Raw genomic sequence first — 22,247 nt, 5'->3', positions numbered from 1 at the left:
GTGATAGATCGGTAAGCAAGCGTCAATGCCTTGAACTTGATGCGAGCAGCGAGAGGTAGCCAGTGCAGAGAGATGAACAGAGGAGTGACGTGGGCCCTCTTGGGCTCGTTGAAGACAAGACGAGCTGCAGCATTCTGGATCATCTGTAGAGGTTTAGTTGCACTTGAAGGAAGACCGGCCAGAAGAGCATTGCAGTAGTCAAGCCTAGAAATGACCAGGGCCTTTACAAGTAACGAAGTAGATTACTTAGCTTAATATGTACTTGAGTACAAGTAAAATTACAGAGTTAAAAATATACTCAAAAAAGTACAAGTACCCAAAAAAACGACTTAATTACAGTAACATGAGTAGTTGTAATTCGTTACTTCCACCTCTGACCAGTATGACTTTATTTCTGTCATACATCTACAGAAGTTGTTTTTGAGATGTTATTGAAAATGTTTGGTTTGAAGTGTTAGTGTTTGCTTTAGTTGGGATGCTGACCCTTGTCTTTTTAACATTAGTTTTTGCTTGCTGCTTGATCTTTTTTGTTTGTTTGTTTGTTTTTTGCAAGCCACTCTCGTACACACACGCATGGTTTGTGAATGCAACTTGTTATATTGATTATGATGACACAATCATCATATAGCCTGTTCATTCGCTAATCTCATTCAGAGTTTAATCCTGTATCAAACGTGTTACATTACCACCATTTTTTTTTAACACATCATGCACAACCAAAAAAACAGTGCAACACTGTCTTGTAGAAACACAGAGATATCAAAAATCAACAATGGTGTGTCACTCTCAACAATGGTGACAGTCATTTTGTTACTTATTTATTCATGCAGCAGTGCATGCTGGGAGTTTTATACTATCCTGGAACCCAGCATGCATTGTGACATGAACCTTTTGATTGTCACCATTATTGAGATTCATGTGCTGATTGTTGATGTCTGTGTGTGTCTGAGTCAAGCAGCAGTTTTAATGCATTACATGCTTTCAAGATTGTTGAATTTCATGTTGTAGATTCACAGATATGAGATTTATATTATATACCCATAAAAATGTGTTTTATAAACTCACCATTACAGCAGCCAGAGATAAACTAATGTTATAGTCAAGGGTCTAGAGCTTAAGTACTTTTGTACATGTATGAAATAATGTTAAACTGGTTTGTAAACTGGTTTCACACTCAGTGTGGCTGGAAGTCAGTTGTAGTTCTTGTGTTTCTCTTTTTTCTGCTCTTGTTTCTCTGTCCTTCAGTGATTCTGCTTATCAGGTGTTCATCAGTGTCTCAATTCACTCACTTCTTTTCATTCACTCTGTCAAGGGGACTATATTAGTGAACTAATGTAGGGAATAGTAAATGAGGGTATAGGGTGTGATTGGGAAAACAGCCTCTGAGTGTCGATAAGTTTAAGCGCTGTTAATTTACAATATATTCCTGTTTCTCGAAAACGACAAATATAACCCATAATGCATTGTTTTCTACAGTATATTACTGTAGTAATGGAAAATGGTATGATACTGTCAGCATTTGACCTTTTTTACAGCAAGGGTTAACAGTGTAATACTTGATATAATACTTGCTATATGATATGTGAAAAATAGTAAAGTAATTAAAACGTTTTTATTTAAAATATTAAACTTGCATCTAGGGTTTCAAGTTTCAGTTAGGGCTCATTTAAAACCTAATTTTGTTACTATTGTTTTGTGCTCCAATTATTGATATGCATGTACATGCTCTATTAAAGGGTTAGTTCACCCAAAAATGAAAACTCTGAACTAACTCATTTCTTGCTACATCAAATTGTTCTACCTGGATTTGTTCAGTTTCCCCATGAAGTATAATAGTTTACCAAATGTACACTTTGCATAGTTACCAAATGTATATTTAATCTTCATTGGACAAGATTGATTGTAAATAACCTCTGTCTCTGTGTGTGTGTGTGTGTGCGTGTGTGTGTGTGTGTGTGTGTGTGTGTGTGTGTAATATCAGGTCAATAGAAATTGGAGGATTTCACTTGTTTTGGTCACAAGATAATGATAATGATGATAACTGATAACTGATTTCAAGATGCTGGAAAAGTAGAAGACCATGAGAAACCATATTGGCTGTTAACTCTCTCTTTCTCTCTGTTTTAGTCTGACGGTGTGCTAGTTCAGTTAAATACATTTAATATGGAGCTCAGTCCTGCTCAAACCGGTGAGTTTTATTGAGAACCACAGAAATGATAACCATTATCATTCTAATCAAGAGATCACAACCATCTGCTTTTTTTCTGGCTTGATACTCACCAAAGCAATCCAAAATGTCTCTCCTATGATCAGTTCTAATGACTCCTCACACTTCCCATGTCCCATGTGTTTCACCCCAGGTGTAAAGCAACATGTAGTCATAAGACCTGAAATGCCACGTGATCAGATTAAAGACACACCTGCTTACTGGCTCGTCACAGTCACTAGTAAGGAAAAAAAGTTACCGTAAATCAATTTTCATGAAAATGGTTGAACACTTGTTCAAAGCTGTTTGCTTGTTTAATAGATCTATAATCATCTGATTACAACATATTCCTTCATGTCTTGAATAATACAGAAAATGAACATTTTCTGCCTGCATTTCCTCTTTCCTCCTTCCAGGTGAAGAGATCTCTCAGACAATTGAGCAGGCCATCAGTGGAGACGTCATGGGTCGCCTTATTGTCCAGCCCAGTGGTTCTGGAGAGTCAAACATGATCTTAATGACTCTACCTGTCATTGCCACTCATTATCTGGACAGCACCAATCAGTGGGAGACTGTTGGAATAGACCGCCGTAGTGAAGCCATTAAACATATCAACACAGGTCAGCAGGATACAACAGATACACAGAATCTGACTATCGCTGCGTCCGAAATCACGTACTGTCTGAGTTGGTAATACACTTAAATATTTGAACTTCATGACCGTTAAAAGAGTATGTTCTATATAGTGTATAAATATGGGTAGTATGAATGAAATTCGGACATACTACATTGACCATGTTGTTACTGGCGACAGTTGCGTCGCTTCACTGTCATTCATAAATCCTCTCCCGTGGCCTCATGGGATAGTAAATCGAATCTCATGTGTCCGTAGTGTCCATCGAATGCAAATTCCAGAATCTAAGTAGTAGTAGTAGGTCATACGGGGACTTTTTGCCTACTGTTTTTCCAATGCTATGCATCCGCACATACTTCTCTGTTGGCGTACTGTTTTTCACATGCAATATAGTAGGGAAGTATTCGATTTCGGACGCAGTGTATGATTTGAATAAATAAAAAAACCCTGAAAGTTAACGCTTAAAGGGACTATGTGTAGCTTTTTAAGTATTTTTTATCTAAAATCAATATTTTTATTAATAAATATGCCCTCAATGGTGTACAAATACCTATGCTAATGATCAGACTAATCCTCGTAAACGAAGAATTTATTATCTTTATATACATGGGACGGGTAGGTCCACGGAGGCTTCCATGTAGTTCCGCCATCTTGAAAAACTATAATAGCAGAGAGGGACAAAAAGTACTAGGCCAACGCGTTTCCACAACGCGCTTTCGTTCAGAGCCAGCGTCACGTGACTGAAGTCAGCAGAAGCGGAGGAGCAGAGCAGAGAGAGGCGCTTGTCACTGCACCGGCAAGTTTAAAAGGCTGCACTGTACGGTTATTTATACACCGTTCATTCATACATATGCTGAGTCACAGGATAAGGAGTCCTCGTCGTCTAAAAAGTCCAAAATAGACCGTAAAAGGAAACGTGACCGGAGATTACAAAAACAAGGGTTAATGTCGGGATAGCTAATGCAGGAGAAAGCTTTCAAAAGAGACGCTGAAGTTGCCTGCTTTCTTCTCGACAGGTAAGTCAATGTTACGGTCTTAATTACAAGCTTTTTTTCATTGCTTGGTTGTGAACTTTATTATATAGACAGTAGAACATTTATAGTAAAAGTTTAACAGGCTCTTTGATGAATAGCAGCTATTGAGTAAAGTAACGTTAGAGAAGGCTCTGATGATGATGATGATATCTAACAATGCACGTACTTCAAAAAATATAACGAGTAAAGAAGGCATTATTACTACTAATTACCATAGTTAATGTTTTTCACAGTCAGCAATTTATACTGTAACATTCTTTTTTCGTTGTTTCAAGTTTCAGTTTGTTTTAAATAACAAACCTGTTCACCCGAAGAAAAACTCGAAGTGCTATTATAAGACATCCTATCATAGCTTTTTGGTACATAACGGCTACCGTAGATGCAACGCGCATTTGAAAAAGTGAGGCGCTGGAGAGCATTACTCGTTTGAATGCAAAATACAATTTCACCACTAGATGAGAGAAATTCCTACACACAGTCCCTTTAAGAAAATCTTGGATTCAGCATCACAACATTTTATAAATATAAATACATATAAATGATAAACAAAGACAAATGGTATTTCTGTAATTTTTTTTTTTGTTGCATTATTAAGGTTATCAACGCCAGCTGAGCTTCCGTAAATCAGATGGATCCTACGCCGCCTGGACAAACAGGCCGAGCAGCACATGGTAAATTCATTTCTGTGTTTTTGGAGAAATAAAATGTCCAGTTTTTCCAGCGGTACATATTTTATTATTTATAATAATAACAATAATAATAATAATATGGTATCTGAAGTTTTTAAAGTCAAATATAAGGCTTTTTAAAAACTAATACCATGTGCCCATCCAGATCAGATACAATCTCAAAATAAAAGTGTTTTACTTAATCAAACAGGCTGTGCACACATTCAACTACAAAACTTTCAGTGTCCTGCCCTGATAGCAATGTCTGTTTTGTCTTTGTTTCATGTTTCTTTGCTTGTCTTGTGCCTCAGCACATGACTCTGTTTGTGTTGGCCATGTGCTCCTCTCGTCCCGCCTCCTTGTTTGCTGTTACTACGCCCCCTTGTTTAGTCCTTCCCTGCAGGATGTGAGATTAAAATAAGTGTGTCCCAAAGTATGTTGAAAAGAGGATGCCAGAAGTCCCCAGGTGGTCTACTATTTCCGGTGGATTTTCAAAGTGTGGATCTGTGCTCACCATGACTCAGTTCCAGTCCAAAAATGTCATGCCCTTCACTCGCTAACTTCCCTCCGTCTCGTTCACTCGGATGTATGTCATTGCTTACGATGCATGAGTGTCCACTACTGGCGGAAACTGCAAAGGGCTGAACTGGAATGTTCTAAGGCTATAAGCCCTTGATCACTTGGAATCAGCTAAAGAGTTGATTTATTATTTACATTTTTTTCCCTTTAAGAATGTTTAATGCAGCATCCAAATGTATATTGGTGTGTGTGGGTTGTTTTAAATTAAAAAAAATATATATAATTGATATATCATAGAGTTGTTTGTTGTGGTGGTGATTAGACGAGATTTGTGGTGACGTCACAATCGTACTGCATTGTGGGACATATAGGTGCCTGAAGTGTAGGCCTACATATGAAGTAGACTCGCTCCCTTGGTCAAACAGCTAATATTACCCACAACCCACTGCGCTTTGGAGCAGGAACTACAAACACGAGTAAAAAGTGTTAAAAAACTACAAAACATGGCGGATATGCGCGACTGACAATGAGAGGTTTAGATAAAGGTTTGAGTGACTAATCAAAGTTGAACCTGATAAAAACATATTTATTTAATGTTATCCATGTTATATTTCATCTGCAATAACAAGGTCGACTTTTATAAAGATCCGTTTGGCCATTAACTTTTAAATCATTGTTATGCATGAATATGAGAAGAGTCTCCGCAAGAAAGACCCACGACTGCAGATCAACGTGCTTCTGCATTTCTCTCCAATACGGTAGGAAATGAAATGAAATGTGGAGGATTTATCTTTGACAAGATGATTGACAGGTCAGTTTACTGTGACCGGATGCATCAGAGAGCAACCATATGACATGATAGTATGTCCTAAAGCTTATCTACTATTCTTCTACACACTCAAAAGTATGTACTTTTTCTTCACAAAAAGTACATACTTTCAGTGCGTAGTATAAGTAGGCGAATTGAGACGCAGCACTTGTTTATTCCTCGTTTGCTTGATTGTGTTCACCTGATCATCATGTGTCCTGCTTCTGCCTGTGTCCTCCCGTTCTCCTGCAAGTTATTTCACCTAAGCTGTATCCGAAATCGCCCCTTATACCCTTAAATAGAACACTATTTGAGGGGACATTCATTTGTAGTGGTGTCCGAAACCATAGTGGACATTATCGTGTGCACTCATTCAATCCCACAATGCACCACAATAATGAGTGTACAGCCGATATATGCTCAACGGCTGTCCGAATTTACTCACTCGTTTTCATTCACTCACTCCTTCAAGTGAACTGTAGTGGATTAACATAGGGAATAGTGATTGAGGGTTTAGGGAGCGATTTTCGGATTCAGCCCTAGTGTCAAGTGTCTGGTTCCCTGAGCGTATCTCACCACCGGTGTCTTCTGTTGAACACTCTGTATCTCACCGGTGTCTTCTGTTGAACACCAACCCACCCACCACCTATTTTTCCAATACCATAATAATGTGTTTATAGAAAGACAAAAAAAAAAAACAGATTACTGTGCAGATACTCATTAAATCTACTGTATATACTGAATGTTCATTTCTTTTCTTTTTTTTTATGATGATGTGGACAGATAAATCATTTATATTAAATACTGCAATGTTCCATAAAAAAATAAAAAATTGTCCATTTTGATTTTCTGGTGACTTTAACAATCACATTAAGCACTATCACAACTACTGTTTTTCAGTCCTAAAATTGAAAACCTCTTGAAATAACTTTTCTTATGCCATTTAAGATATTTAAGACTTTTCATGAGCTTAATTGTAAGTATCCTTATTATTCTGCTTGGCTGTTAAAGGCTGACTGCATATGTGGCTAAAGTCTTCATCATGGCCAGTAACTTAATTGCTATGGAGGGCCATGTGCTCTGCAGCGCCCTCAAGTGGCTGGTCCTCCACAAACAGCTGGCAGACGGCTCCTTTAAAGAGGATTCACCTGTAATTCATGGAGAGATGGTGGTAAGTTGAATGTTATCTTATGATTGTCATGACTGACTGCATTTGAGTTCACCTGGTTGGAGGCAATGATGGTATACCAATAGTTGTGCATGAAATTATTACAGTAAATTACAGTAAACTACAGTACAAAGAAAAAACATTATGTGCCAAGGTATAGGCCCAATTCCATTGTAGGATCTTCATGGAGCTGAAAGTGTTCATTGAAGCACAAAGTGTGCTATTATATTATAACTTTGCCAGACAGAGCCTCTTCTAATGGGGCTATGCTGACCAGCCAAACCAAAACTCGGCTATTAGAATGTTTTTGTGATAAAGTCTGTTTATGTGTGCTTTATTCCAGGGTGATGTACAAGGTAAAGATGCTGATGCCTCTCTGACAGCCTTTGTTGTGATTGCCATGCAAGAGGGCAGAGAGATCTGTGCTGGATCAGTTGATGTAAGTACAGTCAGCAACATCAGCACGACCAAATTAATATTAATGCATTTGTTTTCAGAAACATCTATATGCAACAGAATGACAGAGAATGCAGGGTCTTGAGATTTTATCTAAGTCTAACCTCTTACACACTCTTTTATAGAGTCTGGATGAAAGTATCAGGAAGGCTGTTGCTTTCTTAGAAGGTCGACTTCCACAACTGACCAATCCTTACGCTGTTGCGATGACGTCCTATGCCATGGCCAATGCTGAAAAACTCAATAAAGAGATCTTGATGAAACATTCCACCCAGTTAGAAGGTTTGTATTTGCTTACTTAATTGTTTATTTTATTTTTTCACTTTTAGACACACATATAGCAAGACAATTTAAATATAATTTCACTCACCTATCATTTGAAGAAAAATAACCATCCTGCTGTCTATTTAAATGTCTATATTAAAAGAGCACGTTCAGTCATATTTAGTGAAGATGATTGATGCTCAGTTTGGTGTACTGTCCTATGATGTCCAGCTGGTGTCTTCCTTCGTTTTAAATTTGGAGCTGCAGCTTGAATGGCAGCTTGGTAAATTTAATGGCGATTACATGTTCAATATCTCTACCCTCCATAATTAATTCACTTGCTAGATTACCAACAGAAGCAGTTAAAACTAATTTCAAGTAAATTACATCTCTACGATGATTGGTTCATATATGAAGGGAGGTTCGCCTCCTCAAATACTCAAAGCAATAGTTTCTGGCTATGGATTCGCTTCCCCCTTCCCTTTCTCACCCTCAAGACTCGCTTTAGCACGGTTTTCTGAACGATTGTAATTACATCAGCAGATTAGTCACTTTCACAGGAAAGAGCAGTGATGGACTTAAGTAATATTTTATTTTATGTTATATTATATTCAGTAATATTTTATTTTATATTATATGTAACAGCGGTGAAATTACAAACATGGAATGCACATTCTGAGATGCACTGTTAACCCTTGCTGTAAAAAAGGCACACATTCTGACAGTTTCATACCATTTTCCAATAAAACAGTAATATACTGTAGAAACCGGGTAATATTTGTCGTTTTCGAGAAAGTAGCCTACAGGAATATACTGTGAATAAACAGCGCTCAAAATCGACACTCAGGGTGCTGTTTTCCCAATCAAACCATACCCTCATTCACTATTCCCTACATTAGTTCACTAATATAGTCCCCTTGACAGAGTGAATGAAAAGAAGTGAGTGAATTGAGACACTGATGAACACCTGATAAACAGTGTAACAACAATGCGTTATGTTGAAGGGAATTAGCACTCAAATGAGGGGTAATATTCATAAGATGATGAATATGTATATTGCATACACAAATTAAATTATTCCAAATAAGGAATAGTCTACCTCACCGTATATGAATAATTGCTCGATTGCTCGTAGTAAATATTCATATAGGTCGGTACAATTATATCAATTATCAGGGTAAATTTCATATAGATCAAATTCAGTTATTGCGCAATCTGTCCGTTTAGCGAACTGTATGCGACTTCCTTATTCGAATCTACAGGCCTGTAAACAACGACAATAACCCTCCTTTGGCCACAAGGATGGATATTTTCGTGTAAGGCACCTTAGATATCACAATAGTTAAACCAAGTAGAGCGTTGTAGCTTAAATCAAATCTTCAGGGACTTCAAATGATGGAACAATGAAACAGATTCAATTCAAAGATTATATGGAGTTTAATAAAACAACTAAAGATTACGTATACTACTTAAAACACGCAGGAGTAAATATGCATAACAAAACAATAATACAAAAATGATGATCATACGAAATATTGGAGAGAGAGAAGAGAGAGAGAGAAGGAAAAGAGGTTTAGTGAGTGAGAGAGAGAGAGAGAGAGAGAGAGAGAGAGAGAGAGAGAGAGAGAGAGAGAGAGAGAAAGCGATTCTCAGGACCTAAACAATTCAAACAGTTACTTTCACAAAGGGACCCAAAGGCTTTAGAAAGTTCTCAGACAACCTTAACACAGCATTCCTTTTCAGATTTGCGATATTAAAATGGTAACGTTACTTGCTTTTGATATGGCCCCTGTTTATGCAGTTGGTTTGAAAAAGGCAGCGTGTCCAACGGGTCTTCCGCCTGGAGGTGGATGATGAAATGGCCTCAGCGGCAGCACTTAGAAAGATGACTAATCGTGCATTTGTTTCGTTCGTGAATACACTGAACGAAGGACAAAATATCAACTGAGATAGACAAAAGAAAAAGACTTAGATTAAAACGAAATTAGAAAGTAAACTAAGAACTCCCGTTGGAGCTTGTAGTGAAGAAGAATAATTTCTCTCTGGCGAACTGCCAAGATGCGCACATGGCGCTGTGTTTTGAAAGAGCTAAAGTCACACCTCTTCACGTGTGTGAGCCAATCATTTGGGCTGAGGCGTGGTGGTACACTCCTCCTGTTCACGACAGTACCTGCCCTCTGCAGAATAGACATAATTTGGTCATAATAAACTTATAACCTGTTATTAATGAAAGGCATACATTATTCGGTACTTTATGTTAAGGATTCGACGTAGTCGGGTTCTTCTGAATAAAACAATACCATAAATGATAATTCTGCGAGCTATTAACCAGCAGATACATGATTTTCGTGATTACATGCACTCAAATTGATTAAATACCACTAAAGCTTATAGTTATAGTAATTTGGGTATAGGGATCATGACACACAACAAGAAATATATTTTCACATTTCAATACAATTTTAAAAGGGTAATCTTTGGTCACACGTGGTCAGGTATGAGAGTGTCTCTGCGTTTGTGTGTGTGCGTGTGGTGCATGCGGAGTCATTTGCAGTTCATTCGAAGTCCGCACCGCGTGGTGAACTTTTGCTCTCTGGCTCAGGGGAAGTCTGTATGTGTGTGTGTATGTGTGTGCGTGTTTCTTGAGATGTGATGAGCATCTGGTTGAACAAAGTTTTGTTGTTTGTGAAGTGTTAATCATGTTGGGAAATCCCGCAAGGTCTCCCGTCAGCGTGGCGCCTCGCTGGTCAGCAGATCCCCGCAGAGCAGTAAAACAGAATGTTTTTTTTGTTTACTCAGGAACAAGAGATCTGTGTTCTCAGATCGGCAATCAATGATTTATGCAAATGGTAGACGCCGTTTGCTTGTCACATGTCTCCAGTAATCTAATCACATGAATAATTTGCTATGTGTCAGGTCCGAAAAGAACAGAGTGTTTGTTAGAACACCAGAATCCAGTAATTTAATCAAGGTAGCAGAAACTGACCATCTGCTTTGTACTACATTCCCCCCTTGATGGTTGACAGGATCCGTGTGGGTGTGGGCCTTGTCGCACCATCATGGTACAATAGCCGGATGGCAGGTGGATCAACCGGTAGGATGCTGCAGGTGGTTGTTAGGACTGAGGGCTCAGCTCAATGAGGTTTTCAGCGTTCTCTGGCGGGGAGGCGTCTTTCCGAGGGCCCATCCGGAAGCCTCTGGAGACTGCCTTTGTGAGCTTGGCTGTGGAGGTTCGCATTGCGTTGACTCTTTTGTACAGGACATAGGCCACGCCCATGGTTATAGTATGTCCGATGATTGTAGAGATGCACAGTGCAGTGTCAGCTGCGGTCCAGGCCTGGACCACCGGTGACGTGTTCAGGATGGGTAATCGAGACAAGGCCTGAAGGGCTGTGTCCAGGGGAGCTATGTCGACTATCTGTGACCCCCCTTCTGCAATCAACTTTTCCAGTTCTGGATCTAGAGTGAAATTGCGATCCCTAAAGAAGGATGGAATCTCTAGTTCGGCTTGGTACTCTTCGCTTGGCAGGTGGTACAAGGCAAGGTCATCCAGGTGGAGGTTGGCTCCTCGTGGGACTTGAATCCACATGCTTTGGGTAAGCAGATTGACGCGGGTAGCGGTGTCATGCTGGTCATAGGTCAGTGTCGCCGACCGCACTGGAGTGTTAACGAGCCATCGGTTTCCTACAATCTCGGCCTGCGTCTCGGTGACTTGGCTACGAGGCTTAGCATCAGCCGGACAACGTGCGTCGTTGGCCAGATGTTGCAGGCCGCAAATTCCATCTGTATTATCTCTGAGAAAAGGTTTGCTGGGACAGAGATAGTGAATGTCTTTCGTGAGGGTGGACATGTGCAGATTAGGCGCTAGGTACAATTGTGGGTCGCTGTCGTGGTAAGCTACCACGTCTGGAGTCCGTATCCTGAACTGGGTTTGGCTCTGCCAGAATCCTACGTTGACAACGTCTTTGAGTCGGTAGTTTCGGCTTGATTCGATAATGGGTAAATTGAGGAGGAAGCCCACCTCTCGCTGGGCAGGATCAACATACAGTGGAATGGCACTGCCCAAGGAGTAGGCCAGGTGTATTTGCAACGGGTCCGTGGGTGTGGTTATGGCAGAAGCCAGCACGGTTTGCACCAGGCTTAGGGGTATCAGGTATTGCGGAATTCTACCCATGGCTAAGCTGTCCATGGAGGAGCTCACTTCTCGGAGCATATCGGTCATTAATGCGGTGACCAACTGGGTTTGGGCAAAGTCATTCTGGAAGACCGTGAACAGCTGTTTCATGGAGCTCACCGTCTGGTTCAGCATTACACTGTGGGTGTTGAGGATTGTCACTGTTCCTCTCAGTGTCTTGCCTATGGTGGTTAGGGATGCGCTTTGTGTGGTGAGTTGAACTTTTAACTGTGGAAGTTCCGTCTGAATCTCTGCTACATGCCTTCGTATAGTGGCTATGTTCAAGGCGTTAACACTGGACATACCGATGTTGAACAGCGTGCCTACGGCAGCAGCGGCCCCGAGCAAAGCTCCCAGGAACCGTTTGGAACGTTTGTTGTGCCCAGTCAGTTCGGCCTGGGTGACAGTCATCTTCTCGAGTTGGTTCAGCATGTGTTCGACGTCGGCTTCAGCGTGGTTGAGGGCGGTTTCTGTCCATCTGGCACCTGCCCAACTATACTGGGCTACCGCCCTTGGGTAGTGCGCACGGTAGACATTTCGAGGGTCGAGTCGCACGTACACTTTCTGTGTGTGTGTCCGGCAATTCGTAATCAGGAGTCCCGGTTGCTCTCTCAACACGATGCCCGAGCATTGCGGTGGACCCATTTGAGAACAGGTTCTCTTGGTCCCCGTTTTAGCTGGATTTGGTACGCAACGGGGGAGAGTTTGTTCACAATCTCATGAGGTCCAGTCCAGTGGGGCAGAAACTTCTTTGACAGCTGCTTGGGTGGCAGGGCGAAGCTGTAGTACAGGACTTTGTCGCCCACATTGAGTTCTTGGTGTGACGCCTTTCGGTCATAATATGCTTTCTGGCCTTTAGCGCTGTTTTTCAGGTGTTGCTGGGTGAAAGCGAAAGTTGTTTTCAAGTGTTTATGGAGCTCGTCCAGATATTGGAACGTGGTGTAGGCAGTGACAAGGTTGTGGTCTCCTGGTTGGTACAGCAGGTGTAATGGCAGGGTCATCTGCCGCCCCGTCATGAGTTCAAACGGGGACACCCGTGTCGATTCCTGCGGGGTGGCTCTGATGGCCATCAGCACAAGGGGGAGTTTTACATCCCAGTCTTTCTGATTAGCTGACACATACTTTCTTAGCATGCTGACCACTGTTCGGTTAGATCTTTCTACCTGCCCAGATGAAATCGGATGGTGGCTGATGTGAAGTTTAGCTTGCACCCCTAGACATCTCCAGATCATTTGCATGATCTCGGCCGTGAAATGGGTGCCTCGGTCTGAGTTGACTCTTAGTGGCAGTCCGAACCGGGAGAAGATATGGTTCATCAGGAGATATGCTGTTGTTTGGGCAGTGTCATTGGGTGCTGGCAAACATTCTACCCACTTGGTAAACTGACACACCACCGTGAGAAAGTACTTGTTGCCTCTTGTTGATCTGGGCAGGGGTCCTACCCAGTCAATTTGAAGGTCTGACCACGGGAACGTGATTCCCCTGCGTTGCAACGGGGCTCTGTGATTTAGGTTTGTTGGTTGGAACTGACAGCAGACCAAGCATTCTCTCACATACTCTGCCACGTCTTGGTGCATGCCTGGCCAGTATGCCACCTGTTTGAGTGTGTCATACGTGGCTCTGGTACCGTGGTGTCCAGCGTATGGTTCGTTGTGGGCGTGCATTAGCATCACCCCCCTCTGGCTCCGTGGCACCACGAGCCTAGGCGATGTGGTGTCATCGGGGACAAACCATAGAATGTTGTTGCGCACATATGTCTGGAGTTATGTAGATGTCTGAGGTCGGAGTCATCAGTGATGTCCGCAGTTGCGATAGGGAGGCAGGTGGGGTTACAGAGGTGGTCAAGAATTGTCTTTATGGCAGTGTCCGAGGCTTGCATATCTGCAATGTCGTTGTTGGAAATTTGCGGAGTTAGCGATAGCAGCTGTGAAGCTGGCGCCGTGGCAGGTGAGGCCCGCTTGCTGCGGGTTAGCACTGCCACATTGGGTTTAGGTGTGGGGTCTGGGGAGGACCACAGCTCACCGTGTAGGGCACCCATTTTGGCGAGGGCGTCAGTGTGGTCATTAAAGTCTTTGTCTAGGCCTGGCAGTTTGGAATGTCCTTTTACCTTCTTCCAGTACACGGTGACATCGTGTGTTGTCGTGATGTTATCACATTCCTGGAACAGGTGTTGGTGTTTGACAGGCTTGTTTTTTGCAGTTTTGAAACCGTTTTGTTTCCAGATCGGGAGATGGCATACAAAACTGAGTCTGGCATAGTTAGAGTCTGTGCAAATGAGAAGTTCACCGATGTTATGGGCTGATGCGATTTGCAGGGTTATGAGAATGGCTGCTATTTCTGCAAATTGTGATGACTGGGGGCCCAGCTTGAAGTGTTGTGGTGGGCATGGGTGGTCGTTCACCCACAGTACCCCTGCACCTGCCTTTAGGATGCCCTCGCAGTTGAAGGAGCATCCGTCGACGTAAGCTGTGGGCATGCTGTAACGCAAAGCACATGATCAGACTGCATGGGATTGAAATTACTCTTTTCCTGTCTCTTGTGATCAACCCCCTTTCTATCTGTGGGACTTGATTAAATTACTGGAATCCCCATTCACAAACACCCTCTATCGTCGGAGACTCCGACGTTCAGGACGTGCAAGACTGTTTGGCGCCTACTATGTGAGTAAATCATTGATCGCCGATCTGGAAACACAGATCTCTTTTTCCTGAATCAACAAAAAAACATTTTGTTTTACTGCTCTGCGGGGATCTGCGGCACCGCGTTGTCGGGCGATCTCGCAAAACCCCCCCGAATTTCTTGACAACTGATTTACACTTCAAACAATAAGACAGTGTCCGACCAGATGTCAAAACATGTGGTCACTGCTAATCTCATCAATTCAAGAAAGCACACACACATATACTGATCCCCCTGAGGGGGGAGGACGCGAGTTCACCCAGCAAACTCACCACGCGTTCGAACTGCAAGTGACCCCACACATGCAAAAACACAGAGACATTCTCATCCCTGGACATATTGGCTAAAAATCACCCTTTGCCAATGTATTTTGAAATGTATTTGTGTTGTGTTTCATGGTCCCGATACGGCAGACCATTATAACTAAGTTTTATGATATAATCAAAAGTGAAATGCTTATTATTATTAAGAATCATGTAACTTTTTGTTATTAACTGCTATAATCACGATCCGTGGTATCGTCGTGCTCGAGAGAAACCAACGGTGTTGAATTCTTAACTCAAAGTATAAAATTATGCATTCTTTCATTAATACCAGTTTTATAACTGTTTATGAACGAGTTTATTCCGTCAGTACATAGTCGGAAGAGGCGTGTACTGTGCAAAACGCAAGGAGGTTGCCACAACACGTCCTCCCCAAATGATTGGCTCAGAAACAGGAGAAAGGCATGGCTGTGGCTCCTTCAAAACACAGCGCCAGCTCTCTCCTCTTTGCAGTTCGCCAGAGAGAGAGAGACCCGCCTCCTTCCTTCCTCCAAGAAACCTTTGTTTGCTTTTTAATTTCGTTTTTATTCTAAGTCTTCTTTTCTTGATAGTTTTACCTCAGTTTGATAATTGTCTTCAACAAACCAACGAAACCAACTTAAGGCTAAAATCATCTTTGGCTAAGTTTGCGCACGCTCTGAGTTACCATCGCAACCAAGACGCCTCTGACCGCGTGTTCCAGGTTCCTTTGTCCACACAGACGCACACACAGAGGGCTAATCTCCAGACAGAGTAAAGTAAATTCTTAAATTCGCAATCTGAAAGAAATGCTGTTTAAGTTGTCTAAAAATTACTAGAAATTGTTGGGGTTTCGTTGTGAAGTAATGTTTTAAACTGTTTCTGCCTTTCTCTAAATTCTCTCACTCACACTTACACTCTCTCACCCACACACACACACACACGCACGCGTTCCTAGACAAACACACGACCACGTGCTACCAGACACACACCCACATCTTCTTACAACGCTACCATCTTACACACACATAAAATCATTCTTATTCTCTCACTCTTATTCTCTCACTCTTATTCTCTCTCTCTTATTCTCTCTCTCTCATTCTCTCCCTCTCCCATTTTGCTCTTCCCCTCTCTTAACCTTTTATTTTATTTTATTCCTTATTGCGATCGCTATATTGTTTGTTTGTTATGCATATTTACTCCTGCGTGTTTTGATTAGTACATGTAATCTTTAGCTTGTGTTATATTAAATTCCATAATCTTTTGAATTAAGTCTGTCTCATTTTTGTTCCATTACCAAAAGTCCCTGAAAGTGTGGTTTAAGTTACAGCTCTACCTTGATTTTACTATTAAAATATCTAAGTGGTCTAAGACCCGAAAATAATCATTCCTTGTGGCCACAGGAAAGGGTTATTTTGTCTGTGTTAAAGACGATAGGTTTCTGTTCAGAAATTATACATGCTGATCGCTGGACGGACAGTTTGTATGATAAATGAACATTAACCTCTACCTAAATTTCCCCTAAATTAAAATATAATTTTATCTACCTATATCAGTAGTTACTACGAGAAATCGTGTTAATTATTGATATAAGTTGAGGTTTGACCTATTCCCTATTTGGAATAATTTAATTTGTGTAAACGACATATGCATATTCATATCGCATGAATATTACCTCTCATTTGAGCTAATAAATTCCCTAAAATAGAGGCATTGTCGCTACAATGCCTTCGCACGCATTCTTTTCGAAGTACCTGTGACAGGTCAGTTGTGGCTGTTGGGGCTCGGGTGTGTTCAGTATCGCAGCAGGAGCGTTGTCAGAGCAGTTTTGACATGCAGCCAGGCCGTTACCCAGAGCAGACTTGTGATTTTGTGCATATCGGGCCTCAACATTTCGTCCTTGGAGAGCCATTAGCCAAGTGGCTATGCGTGCATTGGTTACCACGCCATCTCGGATTCGTTGGCTGTTGAGGAACATTACGGGCTGGTGGCAAGTCTCTATGATAACTTTCTGTGCTCCAATGTAGTTGGAGAAATGCTGAATGGCCCATACTGTTGTAATGGTTCACGATTAATACCGTTCCCAATTATCTTAAAACCCCCTTCCAAGTTTATAAAGATAATCTCGCGGTAACTAAAGAGCCTATCCTTTAGTCGTGACCTTAAGAAGTTAGACGATCAGTCTATACGAGTAAATATTCTACCATAAAAATAATAGAGATATCACAAGTATTATAAGTCTGTCTTTTGAGGTACTCCTTAAACCTTTTTTGCAATTTAACATCACCCTGTTAAATGCTGCCTCTTTGGCTAGGCTGTATGATCAAATCAACACACATGGTGGTAAATCATTTGTCAAAAAGAATGCTCACCCCACGTGCGTCTCCTGCACAAAGGACTTCCTGGTCCGGACAGAAGAGATCGGTACTCAAAAATCCAAGGTCCAAACAGATGATTATAAAAAATGTTTTAACAAACTTTATTAAAATAATCAAATGAAAGGAATACTTGTTACAGATTATAAAAGAGTACTAACTAACAGATGTAAAAAATAGCTAAAGATAGCAAGCTTCTTGCACCTAGTAAGAGCTGGCGTACTAGGCTGTTGGTTGCAAGGAAGAGCAATAAATCTTCCTTTGTTTGCGTCTTATATAGCCTTGAGTTCCGTGGAACCCAGGTTCTGCCTTTGAAATAGTTTTCCACACACTTATTTGCAGCAAGGCTCTAAAAAGCAATTCTAACGGCATAGCATCTAACAGTCGCTGATACTGATCTTCCGCACAAGCTCGAGCATTTCAGCTTCCGTCATCTCATGCAGGGTAGGCGGCTTCCTGTTCTGCTGCGTTGCCCCAGAAACGACGTTTGCAAAGGAAATGTCATCTTCAACACACTCTATGGACAGAATGTCTCACACTGTACAGAGCAAAGCTTTTTCACAGTCTGAGAATTTACATTCTGGAGGTAGGAGTGTTTTACTGGCATATGCGACCACCTTTTTGTCTTGGTCGTGTAGTTGGTATAGGCCAGCACTGAGACACTGGTCAGAAAATCCGGCTTCCAGGTAGAATTCTTTTTGAGGGTCGGGGTAAGCAAGGCATGGAGCTGTGCATAAATGTGTTTTTAGTGCCGCCATGGTGTGTTCCTGAGCGTCTGACCAGACGAAAGGGCAGTCCTTTTTCAGCAGAGCTGTTAGAGGTCTGGCGATGTCTGAATAGTTTTCGATGAACTGTCGAGAGTAATTGCATACCCCTAGAAAACTTCTCAGTTCAGAGACGTTAGTGGGAGGCTTGATGTTTTGAATGGCATGAATACGGTTTGATTGTGGTTCGATGCCATGGGGTCCGATGAGCAGACCCACGTAGTTGACCTTGGTACGGCACCATTGTCCTTTGTGGAGGGCTATTTTGGCGCCGGCAGTGGCTAACTGGTTCAAAACATAGTCTATTTCTTTCAGGTGGTCAGTCACCGTCGTGCTCTTCATGAGAACATCGTCTACGTAAATCAGGTTACCTCTCATCCTGGCGTCTGGGCAGGCTTTGTTTAGGAAGATGTTGAACTCAGCTGGTGAGTTGGCGTACCCGAACGGGCACCTGTTGAAGGTGAACTGTCGGTTGCCGAATGTGAATGCCAGCTTATGTTGATCTTCTGGGTGCACTGGGATAGTCCAGAATCCAGAGGCCACATCGAGTGTTGAGAAGATGGTGGCACCTCTGATTCGGGGTATTTCTTGCTCCAGCTGGGTCATGGGCCACCGTGACAACGGCACCTGTTGATTCAGCTTTCGATAGTCGATGGTGGGTCTCCATTTCCCATTAGGTTTGAGAACAGGCCAAATAGGCGCGGAGTAGGTGCTATTGCATGGACGAATGACACCTTTCTCCAGCATGGACTCGATGATTTCCTGCACTGGTTCATGCGAGGCAATGGGAATTTTGTACTGCTTGACGAAAGTGGGAGGAGCCTCAGGGTGCGTAGGGATGCGCACCGTGTGAAGGTTGGTGAGGCCACAGTCTAAAGAGTCTTTGGCAAAGGATTCTTTGAACTTATAAAGGACTTGTCTTAGTCTTTGGCAGTCTGCATCGTTCTGAAGCGCATCAGCATCCTGTAGAATTTGCTGCACTTGAGATTCAAAACCTTGATACGGCTCTTCTGTCGGCGTGTCATCAGTCGGGTTGGTTTCTAAAGGTGTAACAGGTGCATTAGTCTCATTGACAGGCTGGTGGGAGACTGTGTACACTGCGAGGTGTTGGTCCTCTGTCATCTCTGTTCTGCACACCTGGTCTTTGGCCACCGACATGACAGATGTAATGGCAATGAGTTGGAAGGGTGCCGTGAACAAGGTGTTGTCTGTGTTGTCTTCAGGTAGCAGTGCAGGTGGGATGGGCCCGATAACAGGTAATATCAGTTCGAAGTCATGAAAGTCATGGCTCACTAGCCATCCTAGCCGGTAGGCTCTGGGGATGCTGATGTCAGTTGCTGTGCAATTGTTGAATAGAATGTAGACTATTCGAGATGACACTTCAGTGAGGGGTGTGGCTTCGAGCGTGAGTCCGAGTTTCTCACATTCAGGTGAAGGTTGGAAGAAACCCAGCGTGTGGTTCAAGGTTTGGCCACGACGCATGTTGAGCCGCACAGCGACACCTTTAGTGTAAGCTGGTACCACCGTTCCTTGCTCGTTGATTAGAGTGCAGACTTCTGGGATGGTCTGCCCTGACAGTAGATTGTCATGACTGATGGGAACAGGTGGCTGTGAAGTCAATGGAGCCCATACCACCTCATTAAACATGTCCACATGAGCCTTGAGGCGAATTAAGACGTCTGCTCCAATGTAGACATCGTGGGCTGGATCCTCAAGGATCAGGAAGTAATGGGTCAAGCACCGGTGATTCCATTTCAAGTGCAAAGCACAGATCCCTTTGGCAGATATAATGGATGATGGCTGTGAGTTCAGAGGGAAGCATGTGCGTTTGCTGGTATAGGGCAGGTCCGGTGTGTTTTCAATGATTGCATTGAAGAGTGAGAGACTGATGGCTGAGTTGTCTGCCCATAGTGCCAGAATAATGTCTGTGGTGGTTATATTTTGCAGCTGCAGGTCCGTTTTGGCCTGGGGGCAGTAGTTATCAGAGACATGGGTGGTTCTGAAAGTGCAGAGTAGCGAACTTGAACCCTGATCAGCTGTGGGGACTGTGTCCTCATGTCTGGCTGAGGGAATTCCCGTGAACCCTGTGACCTGACAGTCTGGCTCAGTGGATTTGTGCGGCTGGAGGGGGAGGGGTTCACGCACTTGAGCCCAAACTTGCAGGTGTTTGAAGTCCAATAAGGGCTCAAAGCGATCCAGCAGGTCCTTGCGTATGAGAAACTGATAAATGTTCATTGGAGAAACATAGACGGGATGGACTACGCTCATAGGACTGATTGCCAGGTGGATGGGAGCTACGTTTCTTAGCTGGATGTCATTTTGACTGTATGACTGCACATTCAGCTCACATGTGTGGAAATTAAGAGTTCGGTTTTGTCTTTGAGCTTCAAACTTGAGTTTTTCAAATAGTTGAGCAGAAATTAGTGTGAGATCAGAGCCAGTGTCCACCAGGGCTTCGAGCTTCATTTCCTTTTCCAAGGTGATGGTTAGGTATAATTTGCGTGCCACTCCTTTTTCAATCAGGTTCCCCAGGAGTTTTGGTGTGGGGTCTTGTGTGTTGATCGATAAACAGTGCGGGTATGTCTCGTGTGGTTCGTTGTGAGTGCAGATCACCAAGACGGCACTGTCTGGTACCTCGGTGTGAGCGCTGCTGCAGTCTTGTTCAGGAAGTGCAGTTGTCAGCTGGTGTGGGGGAGAGGTGGTGTCAATTGGTGATGTGACAACGAGTTCACTAGTCTGTGGCTGAGGAGAAGTGTTCTGTGGGGCTGTCAGCTGGAGGGAGTGAGTGGCGCTGTCATTTAGTGATGCAACAGCGAGTTTGACAGTCTGTGGTCTAACAGCAGTGTTCTGTGGGACTGTCAGTTGGAGGGAATGAGTAGCGCTGTCATTTAGTGATGCAACAGCAAGTTCGATAGTCTCTGGTTTACCAACAGTGTCTGAGGGGCTGTCAGTGGGAGAAACGTGGGCTTCAGGCATAAGGTTTAGTCATGCGGTGTCTGGTTTATCCTTGTCTTCTTTGCGGGGTTTCTTCTGAAGAAACTCTCTCAGCACGCTCAGAAGTTCTGCAGCTTCAGACGTGGCTGCACTGTTTCTGTTGGATGTGGGCTCTAACTTGAGTTTATCAGTGTCACGTCGAGAGGGGTCCCTCAGCTGGTTCTCTGGGCTTGGTGGTCGGCTTCTTCTGGGTCGCCGGCCGGCTTCCCAGGTGCCCCCTCCCTTTTGGTTGTGGGAGGGGCGAGGCCGGTCCCAGAAACTCCCTGAGCGGTCGTTTTGTTGCCTTTGTTGCCTCTGCTGGCTTGGAATGGTCTTGACTCTCTGTTGACAGGTTTGTAATTGGGGTGTTGTGTGCCCTCTAGGGTCAGCTCTGAATGGCGCTCAGAGACAGGGCAAATTGTGGGGTGTTTTACAGTCTTTTCAGAAACAGTTTTTTGTTTGGTGTATGCTTTGTTATACCTTGGTCTGACTCTGGATCGGAGAATTCGCGAATGAGAGATTGACGCAATTGCGGGTAGTCCATTTTGACAGTCTCTGGTTGACGGTCTAGGAAGCTTCGCACATCTCTGCTAGACGTGATTCGGAGAAGGTACAACTTATCCCACGTGGTGACGTTGGCAAAAGTTTGTAAGTGAAAATCAATGTCCTGTAAATACGCATGTACATCATGGCCCCCTGCTGGATTGGGAGTGAATGTGGGAATGTTTCTTGCCAGTTTGTCAAGTTCTTTAGAAGCCGTGTTGTGACTGCTGGCCCGCCCTTTCGGGATGGGGCCCTGCCCCTCTTCAGCTGGTGGGAGCTTGTGACGACTGGTTGGTGTGGTGTCTCGTGGACTTCCCTCCCCTTCTTCCTTTTTGGGGGGTTGACTGAGAAGTGCAGGCTCACTGGGGAGGGGAAACGGAGTGATGGGTGTTTCCCCTTCCAGGTCGCTCTGCAGTCTGTAAGAATGTTTAAGTTCTCTGTGGACAATGTCAAGTTCATATTTTAGATCGTGTCTCTGTTGAACAAGCTCGTTAATTTCGGCTCGGGCTTTTTGCAAATGTTTTTCACAAGCCCTGGCTTTAGCATCTCTGTCTTTTAATTCAATATTTGCTCTTTCTAAAAGAGCCTCGCCACGGAGAAGTTTGTCATTGAGTTCCTCCGAGGTTCGTTTCTCCGACTGCAAACTCTCGTCGGTGTCCGTGCGCAGATCCTCCAAGGCCTTTCGCAGTCTCTCCACTTCC

At 43.1% G+C, this 22,247-nt stretch overlaps 1 protein-coding gene across 1 annotated transcript in view; it reads left to right on the top strand.

Moving 5' to 3' along the window:
* The window catches only part of LOC311077826 (complement C3-like), an 82,115-nt gene that overhangs the window by 22,580 nt on the left and 37,288 nt on the right, over positions 1 to 22,247 (top strand). Inside the window, exons 21-27 of the mRNA XM_084106457.1 lie at positions 2,128 to 2,188; positions 2,361 to 2,447; positions 2,623 to 2,826; positions 4,470 to 4,545; positions 6,881 to 7,040; positions 7,381 to 7,476; positions 7,619 to 7,775. Of these exons, the coding sequence (XP_083962583.1) occupies positions 2,128 to 2,188; positions 2,361 to 2,447; positions 2,623 to 2,826; positions 4,470 to 4,545; positions 6,881 to 7,040; positions 7,381 to 7,476; positions 7,619 to 7,775 (841 nt within the window). The remainder of the gene's footprint in view (positions 1 to 2,127; positions 2,189 to 2,360; positions 2,448 to 2,622; positions 2,827 to 4,469; positions 4,546 to 6,880; positions 7,041 to 7,380; positions 7,477 to 7,618; positions 7,776 to 22,247) is intronic.

Source organism: Abramis brama, assembly GCF_963993115.1.
Source record: "Abramis brama genome assembly, chromosome: 2".
NCBI lineage: Eukaryota > Metazoa > Chordata > Actinopteri > Cypriniformes > Leuciscidae > Abramis > Abramis brama.
The sequence above is the reverse complement of the archived record's forward strand: the minus strand, read 5'-3'. Positions and strand labels throughout refer to the sequence as shown.